We start from the raw sequence: 22,490 nt of genomic DNA, 5'->3' as shown, positions 1-22,490 counted from the left end.
AACATGCAGAATGTTATTCACGCAATTTACTTGGTTTTATTTAAGAATATTCATAGAACCCTCTTGACTCATTAAAAAGCCAAGTGCACTTGTAAAGTATGTGCGTTCGTATGTATGTACGGTTAGATAGTTGTTGAGGGGAGGGGGGAGGTGTCGGCTAAACCCGTTTTTATTGCCTCCTACCCCACATTTTCCGACACTGGTGGTACCTGAGTGGTTTAAGTGAACTGGAAAGCGAAAACAGGAAAAACTTCACTAAATATCTTACTTTTTTTTAATTGTTTTTATTCTTATACAATTTAAATCTTATTACGATTTATTTTTAATGCTAAGAAAGTTTGATATATAATAACTAAAAATACACATTTCTACTTCCTGATGCGATTAATTTAAAATAGTCACTATTGCCAAGTAAGGTATTCATGGTGTTTGTGCTGTGGTAAGGGATATGTTGTACAGACATGAAGCGATCAAGAACAAGATGAAGCCTCTTCGTGTTCACAACCAACTGATTACCTCTGGGGTCCAGAGGTAATTTATCCTTGCCGGTCCGTCTGTTGCTGTTCGCCTAAACCCACCCGAATGCAACGAATCAGGACCTCTGGAGCCCAGGGTGCCTAAAGTGAAAACTGATCATAAAGATTGGAGACGTAGTCTAGCCTAATCAAGAATGTTTCTGCTGTAGGACAATTTAAATGACACTGTAAAATTGGGTCTTTTGTCTAATCAGTTTGATATCAGTTAGACAAAGTAATGTGGCAATTAACAAACTTCGCTCTTGCAGGAGAATTTCATAAAATGTAAGCAGGAACTTAGGGAAATGTCAAATGCCCTTCCCCTACAAAAGACAACCGTCAAAAATATACTCTTGGAGTGATGTTAAACTTTTACTATAAAGATATTAAACTATTTATGATGATTTATGAAAGGCTCAGTGTCTTGACGTCCTCTAATTTAATCCCAGCCGAATCCAACGCTTCACGATGTCGTTACCAATTTTCCTCCAAAGCGGCAGCGACACTAGAGATAAGCATTAGCGCATGCGCATTCTGCACATTTTTCAAGATCTCAGCAGGAGAGTTTTAGTGAGAAAGTAAATGTTCGTTTTCTTCGATTACACATAATTGAAAAAAAAATATTGTCGGTCGGAGATCTGAAATGGGCGATCTAAAACTTACGGACTTTTTGTGCTTTTACGTTTTCTGACTAAAATATGAAAAATCACATTTCAAAAAAATCTCAAAGGTCATGCTTCATATTCCAATCTAAAAGGAAACTACGTTGCCCGGCTGTAAATATATTACACTTTATAGAGCCTTACACGGTCTCAGATTTCAGATCTTTGACCGACGTTTTTCAAGGCCGTTTACCGAAATATTACTGTGTATTAGCCTTTCTGGAAATGGAGAACGCGTTGCACCATGTGGCTGTTTCAGGGGAAGGTTTAATACTTATATGGCGGCGCTCTCTGATAGTGAAAAGAAATAGGGAACCTTAATTATCATGTGCTTTTCAAATTTCATTTCATTTCTTGATGCATGAAATATCAACTGATTGATGGAACGTTCCTCAAGACAGTCAAACTATTGCAACGCATTTCTACAACTCCGGAACGGCTTATATTTTTCAGAGTCCATTTGGCAGACCAGTCAGAAACACAAATTTGCATACTGTTTTTACAAAACAAAGACGTTTTGGACTTACAAACAGACTTTGAGCATGAGCAGACGAAATTTACTCGTTTTGTTTGTTGACGTGGCATTAAACATGGTTGCCGCGTGAAAAAGGCCCATTAACTTCTTTGCCAATACCATTTTCCCAATACCTACCGTGGGTGGTACCTATACTCAGATATCACTATCATAATCAATACACTTAGAATTCATCAAGTTAGCTGCTATTTCCCAGTCACTACCGAGCTCCAAGCGCCAACAGAGTGATGGGATTTTCTTGTCGACAGCTTTAAGCCAACAGAACGCTTTAGATATTTGTTCTTTCCATTCTTCTGCCACCTCAGTCTCTTTCTTCCCAAACGGATTGAGAGAGAACGAAAACAAGCTGGGAAAGCAGGATCTTAGAAGAAACAGCATCATCAGGGTGGCAAAGAATCTGAAAATTTGATGGAAGACTTCAACACCTGTCAAAGACAACAAGAATGAAGTTATTATTTGACTAAAAAATGTACCTTATGAGTTGACGACTCAAATCTAAATAGTTGCGCGTATGTAACGGTTGGAGGATGCAAAGTGAATACTCGCGGTAAGAGGTAGTAAACATGGCGCATTGTGGTCTAGCACTGAGCGAACATTTTTTGTTTATCGCTGCCTTATATGATATTGCTTGTATCAGACAAGAATGGCCTTTCGAATCTTTTAGAGGACGAAATCTAGATGTTTTTTCATAAATCATCGTAATATGCCAGTGTCTCGATTCAGTTATTTGTTAAATCTGTTAACGCCTGATTGCTGGTTATGCTGATTATAGTATAATCACTTCCTCCTCCCCTTCCCCCAATAACTGGTAGTTATTGATGCAGACCCAGGGGAGATTCTTGCTTGCATGTGAACTTTTTTTCTACCAAAGATTCGATTGAAAACGTGTCAAATGCATCACCCAAATCAAGAGTCACAGGTCTGTTATCTAATGGCTATAGAACTTTTTATCTTGGCCGTAACGTGTCCCCATTTCAGACCACGTGTCATTCTCTTCAGAACAAGTTTCTTTGCACAACCAACCCGGAGGAGGGGGGGGTACTACCACCCCAACTTGGGTAGGGGTGTGCCGCCAGGACCTCAAAACCCTGACCCTATCTCAGACCTAAAATTTTGATTTTACATACCCTACCCCAGACTAAAACAAAGAATTGAACGCCCTATCCCAGACTAAATGACGGAAATGACGGTTATTCAATAGATTGCAATCAACGTTTTTATTGTCTTTGTGCCGGCAGAAAGCGTAGCCTATTCGCCAGACAAAAACGACCAAATCGTTACCCTATCCCAGACAAAAATGATACCATATCCAAGACCAAATGTCAAAGAATGATACCCTACCCCAGACCCAAAAGCCGAAAAACCATACCCTATAGGGCGGCACATACCCGTGTAGCAAATATAGGGGAGTACCCCCCCCCCCCCCCCCCCGGACAACCAACAAAGAAACGATACATTACGCCCAAGCTAAAGAGGTGCATTAAAACATTGAAGTATAAAACAAGAACGGATTGGGTAATCCGCTCCTGAACCTACTAGAACAATGTACTATAATAGATGTACATAATACATACCAAGAGACATTGCACCAGCATCTTTAAGAATTGCTATGCATTTGTTTGTATCCAGGTGAACGGACCAGAACACAGGATTATCCATGCTCCAATATCCCTCCTGTGGACATAATAAAAACCATCACATGGAGATCAAGACCTTGAGAATCAAGGTAGGTGTAGCGATAGCACACTCGCTTCTCACACTTGGTCGACACTTGGGGTCTCGTGTTCGATTCCTACTTCAGGATCACATTAATGCCGTTTGTTACGCATATTCGACTGCTTTATCAATATACCAAAACTTTCTCTGTTATTCCGTTTTTCTTTTTCACTTGATGTCAAAACGGACATGAGGATTATACTTACCGGATTTTGTAGCTTGAAGACCTGTTCAATTTTGGGAATTCTATGAGGTAGTGCCTGTTGTTTAAAGCGAGAAATGGACTGAGCCAGTTTTTGAATTTGGTGAGTTCTTGTTTCGTACAAGAATCTTTCTCTAAGTGTTCTGGTTTTTCTCCCTCCTTATTATATGACCGTGAATCTTAGAGCCTGGACACTAGCAAATCGAGCAATCTGATTGGATAGATCGCATCGCGGACTGGTCTAGATTCTCCGGTATTAACCGGTTCGATCGCATATTAATCTTACGGCGAAAACATTTTGTCCTTTTCAATGAAAAGTGGTCATATAATAAAACTCTTATCAACCGAGCTTGGTCGGTCTGTGCGGGATAATCTTGACCTCGGTCGGGTACAGACCGAGCGCAGCGAGCTCGACCGACCTCGGTCAAGATTATCCCGTACAGACCTCCCGCTCGGTTAATAAGATCTAAATAAAAATCATAATGTGAGTTGAGTGTTGTGTGTTGTAATTAGTGAATATAGTGGTAGTGTGTGTCGAGCGAATCTAAACAAAGAGCCCATATACGGGGAGTGGTGGTTGTAAAATATAAGTTTCATACATGTAAGTTTTCTTACCTCAAGTGTACTGTACATGTTCATTCTCCTGTTCTTTTCTTGTTCCGCCTTCAACGATGCTGTATCGAGCTTTAGGTCCATTTCCATCAGCATGGACTTCATATCTAAAATATGCACACCACAGGTTACCCACATCAACGCCACTACACTACTTTTAACATCGCCACCACTACTATCATCACCACCACTATCATCACCACCACCATCATCATCACCACCACCATCACCACCACCACTATCATCACCACCACCATCACCACCACCACCATCATCACCACCACCATCATCACCACCGCCACCATCACCACCACCACTATCATCACCACCACCATCATCATCACCACCACCATCACCACCACCACTATCATCACCACCACCACCATCATCACCACCGCCATCATCACCACCACCATCATCACCACCACTATCATCACCACCACCATCGCCACCACTCCACCACCACTATCATCACCACCACTATCATTAATAATAATAATAATATATTATTATTATTAACTATCATTAATTATCATTAATTAATCATTATTATTAATATTATCATTATCACTACTATCATCACCACCACTATCATCACCCCCACATCATCACCACCACTATCATCACCACCACTATCATTATCCCACTATCATCACCACTACTATTAACACCACCACTATCATCACCACCATCATCATTACTACTATCCTTACTACAACCACAACCACTATCACCACCACCACTCTCATCACTACTATCGCTAACATGCCCTTATATTCTTCGACATGGTAAATATAAGGTTAATTGTAAAAGTCCTTCCTTTTGCAGCACTTCTGCAAAGTGAGGTTTATAAGGTAAATATATGTCCGAAGAGTATGAAGTATAGCAAAAGGAGGGACAGCCTTACAGTCTATACCAGCATTGTAGCGATCTTACCCTCAGCATGGGTATCCTTATCTCTTTCTCTATACTTTAAACCCATGCAACGTGCTCGTCTTGGAACCGGTATTGGTTTCTCTCTTATTTTTTCCATTTGAAAAAGTTTTTCTTGGAAAACTCTGTCAGGTTCTGGGATATTTGACGAGGTAGGTGGTGAAATACCACATGGTGCATTATCAAACAATGAAGTCGGCTGTCCATTAATCCTTTCCCTTGCAAATCTAGGTTGATCCGGTGCAATTTGCAGCGAGGTTCCAAGAGCAGGACGAGCTTTCTTACCTCGAGTTGATAATGGATGACGGAGCATTGGCGGCGGAGGAGCGTTTGTCACATAAGGTGGTGGAGGTGATGTCGCTTTACGTGAAGGTAGTGGTGGTGGAGGAGGAAAAGCAGCTACCACACCAGCAGAAGGGGGAGGTGGCGCCATTTGTGAAAATGACTCGGCTGGAATTCCGAATGGAAATGAGATAGGAGAAGCTGCTCTAGGAATAGGCTGTTTAAGAGCACCACCTATCATAACTGGAGGGGGACGTGGCGGTGCAGGAACAGCTGTCTTACCTCGAGTTGATAATGAATGACGGAGCATTGGCGGCGGAGGAGCGTTTGTCGCACATGGTGGTGGAGAGGTTGTCGCTTTACGTGAAGGTAGTGGTGGTGGAGGAGGAAAAGCAGCTACAACATCAGCAGAAGGGGGAGGTGGCGCCATTTGTGAAAATGAGGCAGCTGGAGAACTGAATGTAAATGCAGTCGGTGAATATGTTCTGCCCAACGTTTGTGGTCTCATTGATGAGCCGAAAGTCAGTATTCCCCTTTTCTCAAAAGCTTTTGATGGCTGAAAGGAAAGTGTCCTTTTTGTCCTTTCAAATAACGAGGGTTTGGAAATAAGGGATGAAAAATCCTCTCTCTTTGCTCCTAATGCTGCCAATGACAACAAAGATGGTCCTCGACGGGATGCTGACCCAAGCAATGCTGACTGCTGACTTTCATCAGGCGCTTCATCAAACATTCCTTTTGCCTTCTTTTCTTCCTGTTCAATGCCAAACCTTAAACCACCTCCTCCAAATATTTGTGCACCTGCTACTTCTATTGAAGAACCAACACCACCTGAAGCTGATCCAAACAATGTTGATGTTGACTGATCCCCTCCAAACATTTGTGCACTTTTTGCTTCTTTTGAAGACCCAAAACCACCTGAAGCTGATCCAAACAATGTTGGTGTTGACTGACCCCCTCCAAACATTTGTGCACTTGCTCCTTCTTTCGAAGACTCAATTGCAATATCACCTGAAACCGTATTTCGGAAATCAGCCGTCTCTTCTTTTTCCTCAGCATCGTGATATATATTTCTAGAGCTACTACGCACACTTGAAATGCTATTGATACATAAATCTTCTTCAGTTTCGAATTCCATGTCTGAAGAACTTTCGACTGCCGGGGCAATAGAACGACAGCGCTGGACTCGCTCTTCGTCTAATACAGCTGCAGAAGGGACTGCCTTGATTTCTGCAATTAATTTCTCCTGAGGTTCTGCAGGCCCAATACCCTCGTGTAATTTTCCTTGAAAGAATAAAAGATTAGAAGAAAAGCATTATTAAAAACTATTAATAAAGTATGAGGCACGATGGAAATTTGAAAAAAGGTCGGACTATGTAAAGTTTTATAAAATTAGCATCAACAAAACATCCACCATTAAACACGAAAGGATAGAGGATGTATCGCGGCAAAAAAGCTGTTTGTGAAGTTTTAACATAGTCACGCTATAACGCGCGCTTTGATTGGTATTTTAGCGTGCGCGAGCGTGCATCTCGCGTTCTGATTGGTTGGATGCACGTGCTTTATGAGAGCACACAGCACGCGCGCGCACTTTCAATTTCGCCATTCCTGTAACTTGTATTTTATAAAAGAAATAAAAAACTTGTTTGCTGTGCTGTGTGGAGTTATAATGCACTTGGGGATTGGCAGAACACTCGAGAAGTGTCGAGAACCACTCCGCTACGCGTCGTGCTTCTCCTAACACCTCTCTTGTGTTCTGCTAACCCCCGCGTGCTTTATAACTGCACACAGCACGCGCGCGCGTTTTCTATTTCTTCAGTATAAAATAACTGTTATGAATGTCACGTTCCGATTGGTTTTGAGCGTGTGCTTTATGAGAGCACATTGCACGCGCGCGCACTTTCCTATTATTCTAATTAGTATTTTATCAAAGAAATAAAAAACTTGCTTGCTGTGCTGTGTGCAGTCATAAAGCACTTGGGGATTGGCAGAACACTCGAGAAGTGTCGAGAACCACTCCGCTACGCGTCGTGCTTCTCCTAACACTTCTCTCGTGTTCTGCCAACCCCCGCGTGCTTTATGACAGCACACAGCACGTTGCGCGTTTTCTATTTCTTCAATGGTCTATGCTGACGTGATTGAGTAGCGCGTGCTATGTTATAAAGTTTATATCTATCTTTCTATATAAAGTTTATATGTATCTTATAAAAGCATTGGTCATTGATTAGCGTTCTTCCACCGAGTTTTGGATGCACTTGGTCGGTAGCTTAAGCACCCATGAAGCTAGGGTTGCACTTGGCCTCGTGCGACTTTTACTCTGCCTTGGTGCTCAGCAACCTCCCGCGGGCACCCTGGAAGCACGCTAATCAATGACCAATCCTTTATTACAAGCAAATATTATGCAGACTTTAAACAGGAAAGAGATCCCATTAAGGCAAATATTACCAATTATCAATCATCATAAAATTTTATCGATACTCTGAGACAAACTCTGAGTTGATCTAAGTCAGCCGGGCACACGCAACTCAAAGATCAAACCCTAAGACAACCTCTGGGTCGATCTAAGTCAGGGCACGGCTAATTCACAGAGCGAACCCTGAAACAGATTCTGGGCTGATTAAACTCAAGTCACAGTTTACTCATAGATGGAACTCTCAAACAACCTCTGGGCTGATATGATTGGATAACTCTTAACTCTAATAACTCTTAAATAAATAACTGGATATCTCACAAATCGAAGTAGAATTTAGCGTGTTAGGTTTTATGGAAAGATAAAAACATGAGAACCCGGAAAAAACCCTCGAATCAGGGGAGAGACCTAATTTACTAACCTATTGAACCAAATCTAACACTGTATGGGTGGTGTTCCTTTTCGAACCGCCCAAAAGTAATTTTTATCAAGCGGTACCCATGTTTATTCACATGAGAATAAAAAGCTTTGTTTAACCTAGCGTAACCTCGTCCCGATGTGGCTGAATGTGAGGCTATGGGAGGTGGGGAATTTATTGTTCCCGCTAAGACAGCAGCCGCGCGAGGACTGCTACATCAACAAACAACAGGCTTGTATTTCATTCAGAACATGTACTTTCTCCGACTAATCGGTAAAGGCAACATTCATGCACTATGCTTTTGCGACACCAAGATACTTTATCAATAAAAATGTCATCCCAGTTGGAGACGATTTCATCATCGATGGCGAGATTACCTCTATTGCTTTGCAGGGCCTCATATCCAACGTACGAGTCCTTTTGACCCATACCAACCATTACGCCTTGATGGCGAGGTCTTGCAACGATTGAGGGGAAAACGGCTCGTGGAGCATCGTCTCCTGCAAAACCAGCTTTGCACATACTAGAACCAATGTCGATAACCAAGGCTGCAATGTCGTCGTCTGCGGTTTGAACTTTTCTCCCTTTTAAGAGTATTTACACAAACAACGACATTAGATACCTCAATTTAGCATATCTATTAGAGCAGCATCACAAAGACGCATAGGCAAAAACGTTTCGCTCGTGTTAATCACCTTCTGGGGTTAAAGTCGATGAAGCCTTTATTAAATCGAGGCTACGAATCCCATCGTCATTTCCGTCTTCGGCCTCGGACTCACGGCCTGTGCCTAATTCCTCTGTAAAAAAAACCAACAATGATAACCAAAACAAAGCGAAACCAAAACAAAGCGAAAGAAATTGTTTTTTCAATTTAATTTCAACATTGTTTGTATCAAATTTTGGACCAAATAGTCATTCCAATTAGTAGGTTCATACTAAAACGATTAGCCCTCTAGACATTTTAGGCTGCAGTACGGGTAAATGCACACCCTGAAATATTAAATAAGTCTTTTATTATGCAACTGATATATCTCAAAAGAAGGTCTCTTAAAAAAAAACCTAAACATAAACACCTACCTGCAAGTGTGTCTTCAAAAGCCCCATCAAAGTGTAACTCTGTTGCATGTTCAAAAGATTGTTTGGAAAAAGAATTTCTCCCTGATCTTTCGGGTTTCATAGCTTCATAGCTTTCCATGTCTTCATAGCTTTCATCAGTATCATAGAATTCGTCAGATTCGTCGGAAAAATTACCGCAAAAGTCGTATACTTCGTCTTGGATCAGGTTTTTTTTTGACTTTAAACAGGTTGCTAGCCAGTAGTCATCGGTTTCTTCACCTTTACAACTAGCATCAGTGTCACTAGAGCTGCTTTCTACGGATTCTGTCGTTAATGACTCGTAGTCATCCAATTCCGACTTTGACCATCCGTACTCAGAATCAGGAAAGATTTCAAGGATCAGACTTCTTTTAGGATGAAAGGGCAAATCGGGGCTTACTTGGTAGATATCTCTGCGTGTTGATGGAAAAAAAAGTTAAACAATCTACTTTTATAGCTAAATTTAAGTTTGAAATCTTCAATACCAAAATAGTTTTACTATTATTTTTCCATTAATCCCTGATGATGGACGATCGTCCGTAAGCTTGGAACATTGATTCGTTAAGGTATATTCTTTTTCTAATATATATTTCTGCGCACGCTTTCATATGCAAGGGTTTATTATTGTTTTTGCCAAATGTACACATATTTACCATCGTCTTCTACCCATCCGAGAAACATTGTATGCCCTTCAACTAAAATGGTTTTCATTTGTTCAATTGAAATTGTGCGAAAACCACATTAATTGGAAACCCAAGTAAATTGGGAACTGATCAGGGAAAGAGTCCCCAAACTCTATGTGAGAAGCCGAGTTTAGCATGATCCACAAACATACCGTATTGTTTCCATGCCGTATATATTAGTCAACTGTTGAACGACGTCCTCTTGCACAGACTCATTTTCTTCTTTATCTACAAGAACATTATGAGCAAACGAACGAGCAAAGTAAGTAAATACTTCATGCAAGTCGTCCAAGACAAACGTAAACAGCAACGAACAAATTAGGGGGGATTCTATGCCGTACTAGGGATTCGGAGAACGATTTAAATATTTTCGGAGGAGAAGGGACCTCCCTAGAAGCGTGCACTTCATCTTGTGCGGACAATTGGATTATAACTACAACTACCCGTTACTACCTGTTCAGTTGTCTTAACTCATGAGGAAACCAATTTGAATAAGAAAGGAAATTGGCAAAGCATTTTGGTATTGGTAGTTAAATGACGTCATCATGCAAACAGTCTTTTCCTAGAGCAACTCAACTTGGAGGAAATTACATAAATTTGGGTTGCCATGAGATTGAGAGTCAATTGTTTTGTTCTCCGATATGAGGTGCATTGGGAATATGATGTAAAGGGTCAGCAGCTCTGCAAAGACCTGTATACAACAATCAGACGGGGAAAAGCAAGCAAGCATCACAAGTCGTCATACTTGTAAGTATTCTCAGCAAATCGATGACTGCAATCCTTTTCTGATCGTCATGACAAATAGTCAAATAGAAGTTGGACAGCTCAAGAAAGGCCTGTTTCAAGACAAGAAAAAACCCTCAGTTTGATAACCCTAAGGTAATAACATGATAACATCGAATTCCATTGTCTCTGGAGGAACGCTTAATGCTAACATCCCTCTGGATGAATAGTGAGTAGGGACATTTAGTCTAAACAACCCTTACGAGTTTAAACATTAGGGAAGATTAGACTAATGAAAATAACCATGAGAGACGATTAGTCCAAATGTCCCTCCTCACCATTCGTTAGGCACGGTCCCTCATACACACTCAATTGAAGAATCGTTGTCGGGTTCAGAAACATAGGACACAGAAATGGCACATGGGAAATGACATAATGATATTATAATTTATTCATTTGCGCCATCCATGCAGTCGGTTTAGAATGCCAAACGCGTATTCAGAAGACCTGCGTTTGAGAGCCGTTTGGCTTCGCATTTTATAGGTTGCAGCGTAGACGAAACCGCTTATTTACTTGCGTTATCTCGTATCTATCAAACGTATTCTTGTTTTCCTGTTTTAGTACCTTAAGCACAACGTTAACAAACTCCATGGTTTTAAAAACAGTGGATGATGCCACGGGTAGGTCGCCCGTCACAGCATGCATCTAATTAACGTACTTCCCGTGTGCCATTTCGGTCTCAGCTTCTATATTCTATGTTTCTGAACCCGACAACGATTCTTCTATTGAGTGTATAACATCAGTTCCCAGTGACTCTCTACTACACTGTGTTAAAGACCCTAGCACTTATGGGACCTATTCATTAGTCGTCGCGCATGCGTTCAACACATAGTGACTCTTTCTTGCGAATTGTGACGTAATAAGTAATCGCCAAGTTATTTCCGAGTTCCGAAATCGCTCATAGTATTCAGTTAACAAAGAAAATGCGTGCTCACGATTTCCTAGAGTACACGATTATCAAGACCCTTTAAAAAAAAGACTGTAATTTATTCCGCTCATGGTTGACCAAAGTCAAATATATTTTGGTTTACACCCCTGTCATAATATTACAAAGTAACAGCATGACCTATCGGGTGATTAGTGATTAATTGTTCCCTCAAGCCTCGGGAGGTTTAGTAAAGTCAACAAAACCTCTCTCAGCTTTCGGGGACAGTTAATCACTAATAGACCTCCACGGCTCTGACGTAATGTTTTCCTATTTAAGACCACGTGTCATTCCCCAGAGTATCATTTCTTTGTTTAAGGTTTGCGCTCCGTTGCACATGAGAAGACATATGAATATGGATATAACTCAAACAAAGAATATTATTCTCAAGGGAAAGACACGTGGTCTGAAATTATGGGACAACATTACGCTCGAGCGCTCCAGAGCCGAGGAGGTCTATTACCCTCAGGTCATGCTATTACTTATAAGAATTACACGTGTCTGAAATGGGAAAACATGCCCAAGGTAATGAGATCTTTTGCTAGGCAATACTAACCTTGGCACTTACTAAACTTGAGCAGTGCTGTCTGTTTTCTGCCACCAAGTCACAAGCCTTCTTGTAAAGATCCTCAGCCTGTAATACTGACACGTTCTCGATGCTCTTGGCTTTGGTGAGAAGATCCAACACCATATCGTCAGTTGTCTAAAAAATATCACACAAGCTCTATAGACACCTTGCAACAATTCTATGTGCAGCTGAAATTGTAGGACAACGCAATGAATTTTGATTCTCAGACTACATTGCAAATATGCTGCAAGGGGTCTATTCTAAAAGCTAAAAGTGGTGAGAAGGAGCATATTGGCTGGGTAAGCAAACTGTGTTCTGCTTTTGGTTGGATTTAATATGTATATATTCATTCGTACTGATTGATTGTCTTGATACACCCGACTACTCATTGGGGAAATATCTTTCCTTTCAAAACATGCTCGGAATAAGATTCTCATTCAAGTTATTTCGAGGTAGGGAACTGAGGTTTTGCTACAAACCCTACACAACCACAGTCACCTTAACTCAGAATTTTCGAACGAAATAGTCTAAAACGAAAACGTCTAAGGTGGCTCGACCCAGTTTTCATAGCGCGTGGGTACTTAAAACGGCTGTATCTCCCGTTACAGACTTATGTTAAACAAGAGACCATGGAGGACTTCATGGTTTTTTGATTAATCATGATTTTTCGCACACTCGCAAAAATATCGTCTGAGTTTTTTTCACTAATCAGTGTTATAAATTATAAAGTTAGTCTTTTTAAAAATTATTTCTCAGTAAAATAATTGTTCCGTTTTTACACTAAAACGGCCTCATAGAATTTCATCAAACTTTCCCGATTTAGAAGCACAATCATTTGGTCTATGAAGTCTAATAAATCGCTTTTAAAGTTAAGGTCTGAATTTTGCTGAGTAAGTTAGAGTACATGCAGTAATGTAAAATTAAGGACATTACAATTGCGATGCAAGGAAAACTCAACCAAAGTCTGGCTCAGCTGTAGTAAGTGTACGGAAAGACCAAACTAACATCAGTGTAAAGTGTGGCTCAGCTGTAGTAAGTGTACGGAAAGACCAAACTAACATCAGTGTAAAGTGTGGCTCAGCTGTAGTAAGTGTACGGAAAGACCAAACTAACATCAGTGTAAAGTGTGGCTCAGCTGTAGTAAGTGTACGGAAAGACCAAACTAACATCAGTGTAAAGTGTGGCTCAGCTGTAGTAAGTGTATGAAAAGACCAAACTAACATCAGAGTAAAGTTTGGTTTATGTGTAGTAAGTGTTCGAAAAATCATGTTCAGTTTAAATCTGTAACGGGAGTTATAGCCTTCGTAATTCAAGTACCCGCGCACTCTGAAAACTGGGATGAGCCACCTTAAAACAAGAACGTTTGATACCATTACAGTTTCCTTCTTGTCAGTCATTCGAGGGTGATCTTCCTCCCAGCTGACATATGGTATAATATCAACTGCTTCATCAGTCACAAGATCTTGTATGCTCGGCCCTAGACTTTCGTCAAACTTCTCCTCCTGCCAGGAAAAAATATGAAGCTTGTGTTTGGTTAAAATAATAAACACAAAGAGAGTAGATGATGCTGACGTTTACAATGTGGGGTGAGGCGGTGGGCCCCACAGCCCCCTCCCACTGCAATGTCTGTATTGTATGTCATTCTGTCAAGCATTGACCAAAAGGAGCGACTCATATCTAAGTGTGCCTCGTTTTGGCACGCGGAAGTCCGTCACAACATTAGCCATGGCCTCTATTAGGTTACCTTTTCTCTCTTTTCGATGGCGATGAAACTCGTAAACTGCGAGACAATGGAGAACTCTTTGCTAATTGATATGATGTAGTCCTTGCTATCTCTCTTTACCACCTAAAGAATAAAAACATACCCCATCGGTGAGAGATGCAGCACGATGTTACCACTAGTTTACCCATCGCACTTGATGGGACTTAATGTAGTAGAGTGGGTGGGGGATTATTACCCAGAAAGGCATGTCCAATCAGAGTGCAGGATGTTAACGATGATAATATGCATGTACCTCGTGTTTGTTTTGGTCTTTATCTAAGTTGCCTTCCTCCCAGTCCTTGATCAATCCACGTGCAACAAGCTGATGCAGAATCTGAGAACAGGTCAGATAGATGTTTATTAGTAACTAGCGAACACCGTCACGTGACTAAACAATTCATAGCCATAACAATGTGTATAACCAGCATTCGTAACAATGATGATAATGATGAAAAACTCGATGAAGTCAAACTAATGATGAAGTAATGGAAATAATGTTGCTTTAGTTGTCAATCATAGTGATGGTCATGATAGTTGTAGTGGTGGCGATGATGGTGATGATGACGCTGCATAGTCTTAAGAATCAAGTTAGTACAAAGTCACCTTGCCCCTGGTCATACTCAGGTCAGATGTCGATACCATAGTAGATATTTCTCTTCCGTTTACCTCAGCAGTAAGAAACGCCTGAAAAACGAATTGATTTCATAACAGATTAATAATTTTAAACACGTACCAGTTTAGACCAGTGGAATTAATTTGCACTATCTGAAAGGCAAAGTTCTCATTATACATTTTTATTAACCATGTCAGTGGCAGGGCGGTGTCGTGGGTTCCATTTGACCCCCCTTTTATGAGCCAATCCCTTTTTGTAAATCCAATCTTACCTGTGTGCAGTTGGACACCAAGCCATACACGACAAGGCGTGAACCACTGAACAGTGAAACGATCTCGTGTGGAGCCTGTAATATCAAATATAACAAGTATGACTTATCGTCATGAAATTTTAAGCATGATTACTCTGTTGCCATGTCAACACTTCTGTTCTAATCTCATGGCCTTAAAATGAATCTTAAACCTACCTGTATCGGAGGTTTGGCGTAGTTGTCATGTTGTTGCCAGGTAACCGATATTGACGTCAGTCCAGGCTGACCAGCCTTGGAGAGTTGTGCTTTCACCTTTAAAAATAGCAATAAAATAAAGGAAATAATCAACAAGATCAAAATAGTTATATTTAACCCCCCGCCCAATGGGTCGGTTCACGTCAGTCAGTTGTGAGGTCATGAGTTCAGACCTTATCTTTCCTGGTGATCAAATCACAACAAAGGAGGAGGTGCTGTCTTTGTTGGTTAGAAATTCTTCGTTTATTGGTGTCGCGACCAAGTAGGCTGATCGGACAGCACAAAATTCACGCATTGTGATTGGTTCACCAGAAGTCGTCAATTTCGTTCGATGATCGTGTACACATCCTTCATAATAAAGTATTTTTTAAATTTTCTACGAGTAACATAAGTTACCTTTCTTTCCCATTTTGATTTTGTCTTGGAATTGAATAACTCACTCGCACCAGCTCCCACCTGAGCCAAAGCACGCAGCATGTGACGATTACTAGTGGCTCTGATGAACAGCAACACAAATGAATAGACCGTTTTCTCATGAGAATAATATTTGTTTGAGTTGTATCCATATTCATGTGTCTTCTCATGCCCAACGAGTAAACAAAGAATGATATTCTAGGGAATGACACGTGGTTTGAAATGGGAAAACAGTGGATTAGGTCTATTGTTTTCACAAGAAAAATCGTTTTCAATTCCCCTAGAGTAAAGGATTCTAACATGTTTTGTCATCTAACATGGCTTTTATCTTCCCAGTCACTCTAACAACCCCTTGTAAAATAAGTGCATAAAGAGTTCCCAAGAACCAATAATAAAGGCCTACCCGACTCCCAGTGTGAACACACGAGTACTTAGTCTCCCTTGCCTAACCAATGCTAATGTCGTTGATTCTTCTGCCACGTGACCATCTGAGATAATGAATACATTTCTTGGATGGTCAGCGATTGACATGGAAGGGATTAAACTCAATGACTCCAGAGCACGCCATAATTCGGTTCCACCTTTGTGTGCACCGATAGACTGGAGAAAAATAACATATTATTTATTTGTTTGTTTTTAGTGTGTGCGCGGATGGTCAACAACCGTGCTCTACTTTCATAAATAAAGCAAAGTTCTCGTCCAATCAGAGCGCACATACTAGTTGTAACCTCGGGCGGGCGACAAGCAGTAGAACGACTATTTGAGTAATTTGTTTCCTGCTACCTGTGGTAATGCACTGCCAAGTATATTGCTGCACCTTTGACGGATTTGTACTTTTATACATGAATTACTACCATTATCGTTGGAATGCGACCCTCGAAGTTTGATGCCTCGTTCGCCGACTAGCATTTCAACGGCCGTCAATCAAAGAACTGAAATATAAAACAATATTTCGAGGGAAATTTGGGACTGAGGATTACAATCTTTATTTCAGTCTATAATCTCCCTCAAGATATATATATATATATATATTATTTACTATTACAGTTCTTTGATGGATAATGGTAGTAAAAGAAATAGTTCGGCGATCGCTTTAAATGCTAAACCTAATTGGTAAGATGAGCTATCGACGTTATATTTTTCTTCCAACTTCTGTCTTGCAAAGTCAGACTTTTGTTTTTCAAAGTCGGGCTGAATGTTATTTTTCCAAGGAATCATTCGAGCTATGAATCTTCAAAAGTGAAAATACAACAAGAATCACGTCGTATGATAAATCCCGGAAAAAACGGAATATTCCATCACACGTGTGCATGGTTCGAGACCAGTTTGACCACTTGTTAAATCATTTAATAATCACGTGTGCATACTTGGAAACCGGTTTGACTACATGTTGAATCTCGTGATCAGTCAATCAGCCTGTATTTTTTGAATTCTTTGCATTCTTGTGCCAGTCCATAGAGTCGGAGCTGTCCCGGCCAGACTACATACCTGCCGCGCATTATTGGTTAAGATTATGCTTGTGTGCTCCTCTTGTCGCCCGCAAATCACAGTGGAAGTACTCTCAAGACAGGCGTAGTTTGCTTTAGTCATGTTTGTACCCAGATGTAATATATACCGCTAATGAAGATACACTCATTTTACGGGTATGTTCGTACCTTAATGAAGTCTGATGCCACTGAGACTGTGCAGGACGTTTTCTGTTTACTGTTTGTGAACAGTTCTGAATGATCTGTGAAAAACACATATCACATTACACAAACAAAAAGGCAGAAACACAAAACAGACATGCAGACCACTCTTTTTCCACATAAGTCAGTTAATGATGATAGACAGAGAAGAGACTAATCAAAAGACCGACGGACAGACAGACAGACCTTTAATTTATCAATCAAGAATCGGGCACAAACAATTTTATCTTAATAATAAAAAGAAAGACTCACAGCTTCCGAAAACAACGATGTTAAAGAGCCAGTTGTCGGGCAAAAAGTTGATGCACATCTGAAGAATCTTCTTGGCTTCTTTTAGATTGGAACCCTTTAAAAAAGAATACGCAGTGAAAAATGGTCTCCGTTTTGATTTCTGGATTCGGCATCACACACATGCAAAGCTTCTTGCCAATGGGTCTTTCCCTTGATTTTACGGTTTTTCCATTTGCATCAGCCCAGAGGTTATTTCAGGGTTCTATATGTGAGTTACCCTTGCCCTCTTTTTGATTAGCCCAGAAATTGTTTTGGGGTTTGATAAAATTGATGTTTAGTTTAGTATAAAGTAAGTATAGTTTAGTATAAAGTAAACATCAGCATAATGATCTATTTTACTATGATATGACATGTACCTTCATGGAACAGGAAGCATCCAGACAGAACAACACTTCTACTTCCTCTGGTACTTCTGCGTCGAATTCTGGGTAAAATACCAACATCCCTGCCTGAAAATTGTCATTATAAAATATATAATAAAATATACAATAAAACATATAATAAAATATATAATAAAACATATAATAAAAGATAAAATATATAAAACATAGAATAAAAAGATAGAGAAGAAAAGATAAAAATATAAAAAGAAAATATAAAAAAATATATAAATATATAATAAAATATATAATAAAATATATAATAAAATATATAATAAAATATATAATAAAATATATAATAAAATATATAATAAAATATATAATAAAATATATAATAAAATATATAATAAAATATTTAATAAAATATATAATAAGATATATAATAAAATTTAATTGCACGATTCCCTTAATTTCACTTCCTGTCCCTTGCGGTATGTTCATCAGCCGTCAAATCAACGGTGTTCAGTGTTTGACCACTATTTGTAGCAGATAATGAGATAAGAAGACTCAATTTTATCAGCTGATTAAAACCCAGCAATACAACTACAGCAATCAAAAAAAAAAAAAATTTAATGCTAATTTATGCATATTAATAATGACCAAGGGTCATGTCCGTACTGACCTCGCTATCATGCTTTGTCTCGTGACTCTCCACCCACATTCTTGGGACGTGAATTTCAGCCAATCCAATGATGAGTTGAAAACCATCGCCCATCACGTGACCTGGTTCCAGTTCAACGACAGCTTTGGTCGCCGTTCGCTAACATAGTAAAAATAAAAACACAACAAAGTTTTAAAATGTGCTGCAACCTCATAAGGGATGGTGCAATGTTTTGCATGTTGCTGTTTGTCAATCATTCTCAGGAGAATGAAATAACAAAAGACATGGCAACTAGGTTGATTGATATAACAAAATCTAGTAACAAATCCAAGATGGCAGTTGTGAAAACCAGCAATACAATGCAATGTAATATGTTATAGTAGTAATAAATTATGCGTTCGGTGTGTGCAATGAAATAGAGAGAATAAGAGAAAAATATCAAATGCCCTTGGCGGGAATCAAACCCACGTCTTCGGTATTCTAGTCCGATGTGTTAACTACAACACCACAAGGACCAACCACGCTGGTAACCAAGCCGGAATATGAAATGTAGGGTACTCATGCCTTCCATCGGGGAACAGTTGTACAAATAAAGATGATAGAAACATTACCTTTATTCTAATTGGATGTGTTGGAGACTGAATGGATCGTATGTCAAATGGCATCTCTATGGCAACCTGTATAGTAGTATTCCTACAAACGTACAAACAACTTTAATAACAACCGAAACCTTCAGAAACATGTTTACCAAAAAACTTTAGTCCAATGAGTGTTGCGCATACTATATGAACTGTAGTCTCTTTACTACTCTTAGACCGTTTACTTGGATAAAAAATGTTCCTCATGATCCTTAGCGGTCTCAGCTTTGTAAGGTGAGCTGTGACAAACCGTATACACGCTGTCATCGCCAAAGACGATAGGCGAAAAGCAATAAGAGATAGGCCATTTCAAGACCCAGGAATAGCTGGAATGACTTGTGTTTCTTCTTACTTATTCTTGTCAAGAACATAGACCTTACGGCGGAACATGGACCTTCCATTACGCGGAATAATTTTCTTTGCAACTCGTCTAGCAACAGGGTTGCGACACAAGTTGAAAGAGTGTTTACGCGGTGAAACGGAGACGCAACGATTGCAACGATTGCTGCAACTTGTCTCGCAACAGTTTTCAAATTACGCTGTAGGTTACACGCTGCAATACTCCATGTAACTTGTGCCGCAACGCCGTTGCGAGACTAGTTGCAGAGAAAATTGCTCCGTGTAATCGCGCCTTTAGCGTTGAGACTATAATTCAACGTCGTTTGAAGTCGAAGAAATCATTTCTGCCTTTGGCGATGACAACGTTTTTGAAATAGGTGCACGACACTGAATTACGAGCGCAAATATCTAGCCTTGTATGGTAGGTAGTTAGCAATAGAATAGGCCACAATGTTCAGAAATCATTTTTGGTGTATGGACTACACTGTATTCAATAGGCTAAAAACCTTGGAAAATCTCATGAGACAATAACGTTAGTGGGCGTTACATAACTTACGTCTCCTCCTCGACTCTAACAGTATGAACATCTGTCTGCAGAAGAACACAATCAATACATCACTGAAATGGCTTCCCATAACAATGGATAGCCTATGAGTGGGAAACCTACAGAACTGACTTACAGCACACGTAGACGGTACGACATGCAATTATTTTTTCAATGTAATACCGTTTAGAGCTCCTTTCATGTTACTGAGACCTAGAAATCAATACCAGATGCAGCACGCTATCTCGCGTTCAGCCTTCTGTCCATCAAATTTCCAACAGTCTGAGTTAGGCCTATGGCAAGCGTCGGACTAACTTCGCACCGAATCTATTCAACATAGGTTCGTCGATAGGGCGACTAAGGGCCCACGTGGCGGCAAGCGTCGAACCAATTTAGATCTTAATTCACTCGCGCAAGTTTCCAAACCATTCCACTCCATTAACTATGATAAGAAGTAACAATAACATTTTTACAAAGTACTGGGCAACAAAAAATACTCCACAAATTATTTTGTTGAAAATGTTTGCTTTGAGTTGTGACTCTAACCTATGGTCGAACTTAATTGCGGCAAACGTCGTACTAATCATAAGCCTATTTCCAAATTAATAGTTTTCGACAGGACTAAATTCATTCATGGTCAGTTCCACGTTTGGGTTAGGCCTAACAAAGTGCCATGTTTAATAGATTCGCTAAGACATCAGTCCGACATAGGCCTTAGAGAACTATTGATTGATGGAAGCCAAAAGCCCAATGAATATTTCGAAGTTAATAAGGGAACTAGAGTTGAGTGTAAGGTACCTGTGTGATGCTATCAAGAGCCTGACTCCGTTTCCATGGTGCCACGCTGCCTGGTAGACTGAAGGAGACGTTTTCACCCTCCACGGCCAGCTCTACTATGTGGGTGATTTTGATCAGGACACTTGCATTGGGAGGGAGATTGCCAACACTGACGGTAAACACGTCCTTGCAGCGAAAAGGATGGATGAATTAATAAAGGTATCGGAATGGGGCATCGAAATAAAATAAAATAATAAAATGAAATACCCAAATGAAATAAAATGAATGAATCCGCTCTGGATGTCGTTGCCCACAGAAACGAACTGCGTCACTGAAAACCCCTTCAAAAGATGTTGCGCACATGACTGCAAACACGAGATGCTATTTTCGACACGATTGTGATGAAAAACGTTAGCGTAGGCTATAAGTGCGTATGCAAAGCAGTCCAAAACCTCTTCTAGTAAAACCAAGAGAGCATAAATGAGAGAGGGAAACTTCTATTTATTGTTTTGATCACTAAACACGGAACGGAAAGAGCACACGCGCGCAAGTTGATGACGCACGAGAATAGGGAAAGGCGAAATTGTAACTGCATCCGGTTACTAAAAATAGCCTAAGCGGGAATATACATGGCGCGCGCGTTATTAAGAAGTTTCCCTCTCTTATTTATGCTCTCTTGGTAAAATTCAATGCAAATTTGACTTTTAAACTTGCCAGACCAAATGTGTTTTACGAAATGACAAAACGTACAAGTTCTTGAAACTTAAGCGGCTAATATTCTCTCAATAGATTCTACCCTATCTAAGACACTTTATACCAAAAACAACACAACACAACAACACAACGAAACAACACTTTATACCAAAAACAACACAATCCTTTTCAAAATTTGTTTATATTCAATGAATTCAAACTAATTTGAGAATACCAACAAAGCTACCGAAAGGGATTGTGGTAGTGTAGGTATGAAATGTCATTATGCTTGAGGTTCATGTGTCGTCACACAACGCTCACTCTCCAACACAGGGGAAAAAGCGTTGCGTGACGACACTAATAGCAGCTGCGTAGAAGACTAAAGTTTCCATCATCATATTTTGTTAAGCCGTCAGAATGCGTGGAAGTTCGTCCTTTTTACGGTAAAAACTGACGCGCGAACAACGTAGACATGCATGGAAAGCTGTCAAAAACAAGCCATATTTTACTGATAAAATAATTTCAGAATTTTAGAAAATAATGAAATAGTTAGTTCGCTTTTAAAATTTGTGTTAAAAAGTTAGAAATATAAAATGATATTACAACAAAAGTGGACTTGGAGCCTTCACGTTACATGAACTTCTATTCCAATAAGCCTGAAGCGAGATGACGTTTTACCCCCATCTCTAGACCATAATCCTTTTCACATTGCTTTTGTTCTTTAATTATGACTATTGTTCCTGTATTCTCTAAGGAATCAAAAATTTTAATATGAAAGAATTTCAAAAACTATTATGGTATAGAGTCGGGGGTTAACCGTTATCTCGCTTCAGGCTTATTATGCATAAAATGTGTATCGCCAGATTATTTTCATCTTCCCTCTAAGGTTGGGTATTATAAAGTTCTTTC

At 39.9% G+C, this 22,490-nt stretch overlaps 1 protein-coding gene across 1 annotated transcript in view; it reads right to left on the bottom strand.

Moving 5' to 3' along the window:
- Positions 1-255: 255 nt before the first annotated feature.
- The window catches only part of LOC116286293 (protein mono-ADP-ribosyltransferase PARP4), a 37,409-nt gene continuing 15,174 nt past the window's right edge, over positions 256-22,490 (bottom strand). Inside the window, exons 19-44 of the mRNA XM_031692753.2 lie at positions 20,910-21,074; positions 20,124-20,158; positions 19,202-19,283; positions 18,612-18,749; positions 17,966-18,058; positions 17,571-17,664; positions 17,286-17,359; positions 16,034-16,230; positions 15,613-15,712; positions 15,178-15,273; positions 14,983-15,057; positions 14,702-14,782; positions 14,352-14,432; positions 14,081-14,182; positions 13,707-13,838; positions 12,325-12,471; positions 10,806-10,896; positions 10,213-10,288; positions 9,360-9,790; positions 8,978-9,079; positions 8,660-8,866; positions 5,179-6,738; positions 4,246-4,349; positions 3,635-3,688; positions 3,287-3,386; positions 256-2,137 (exon numbers count right to left, since the gene is read on the bottom strand). Coding sequence (XP_031548613.1) covers positions 1,848-2,137; positions 3,287-3,386; positions 3,635-3,688; positions 4,246-4,349; positions 5,179-6,738; positions 8,660-8,866; positions 8,978-9,079; positions 9,360-9,790; positions 10,213-10,288; positions 10,806-10,896; positions 12,325-12,471; positions 13,707-13,838; positions 14,081-14,182; positions 14,352-14,432; positions 14,702-14,782; positions 14,983-15,057; positions 15,178-15,273; positions 15,613-15,712; positions 16,034-16,230; positions 17,286-17,359; positions 17,571-17,664; positions 17,966-18,058; positions 18,612-18,749; positions 19,202-19,283; positions 20,124-20,158; positions 20,910-21,074 — 4,707 coding nt within the window. The 3' untranslated portion in view covers positions 256-1,847. The remainder of the gene's footprint in view (positions 2,138-3,286; positions 3,387-3,634; positions 3,689-4,245; positions 4,350-5,178; positions 6,739-8,659; positions 8,867-8,977; positions 9,080-9,359; positions 9,791-10,212; positions 10,289-10,805; positions 10,897-12,324; positions 12,472-13,706; positions 13,839-14,080; positions 14,183-14,351; positions 14,433-14,701; positions 14,783-14,982; positions 15,058-15,177; positions 15,274-15,612; positions 15,713-16,033; positions 16,231-17,285; positions 17,360-17,570; positions 17,665-17,965; positions 18,059-18,611; positions 18,750-19,201; positions 19,284-20,123; positions 20,159-20,909; positions 21,075-22,490) is intronic.

This window comes from Actinia tenebrosa, unplaced genomic scaffold (assembly GCF_029948245.1).
Source record: "Actinia tenebrosa isolate PJP-AT-01 unplaced genomic scaffold, QUT_ActTen_1.0 PGA_scaffold5__44_contigs__length_20552954, whole genome shotgun sequence".
NCBI classification, from domain to species: Eukaryota; Metazoa; Cnidaria; class Anthozoa; order Actiniaria; family Actiniidae; genus Actinia; species Actinia tenebrosa.
The sequence above is the reverse complement of the archived record's forward strand: the minus strand, read 5'-3'. Positions and strand labels throughout refer to the sequence as shown.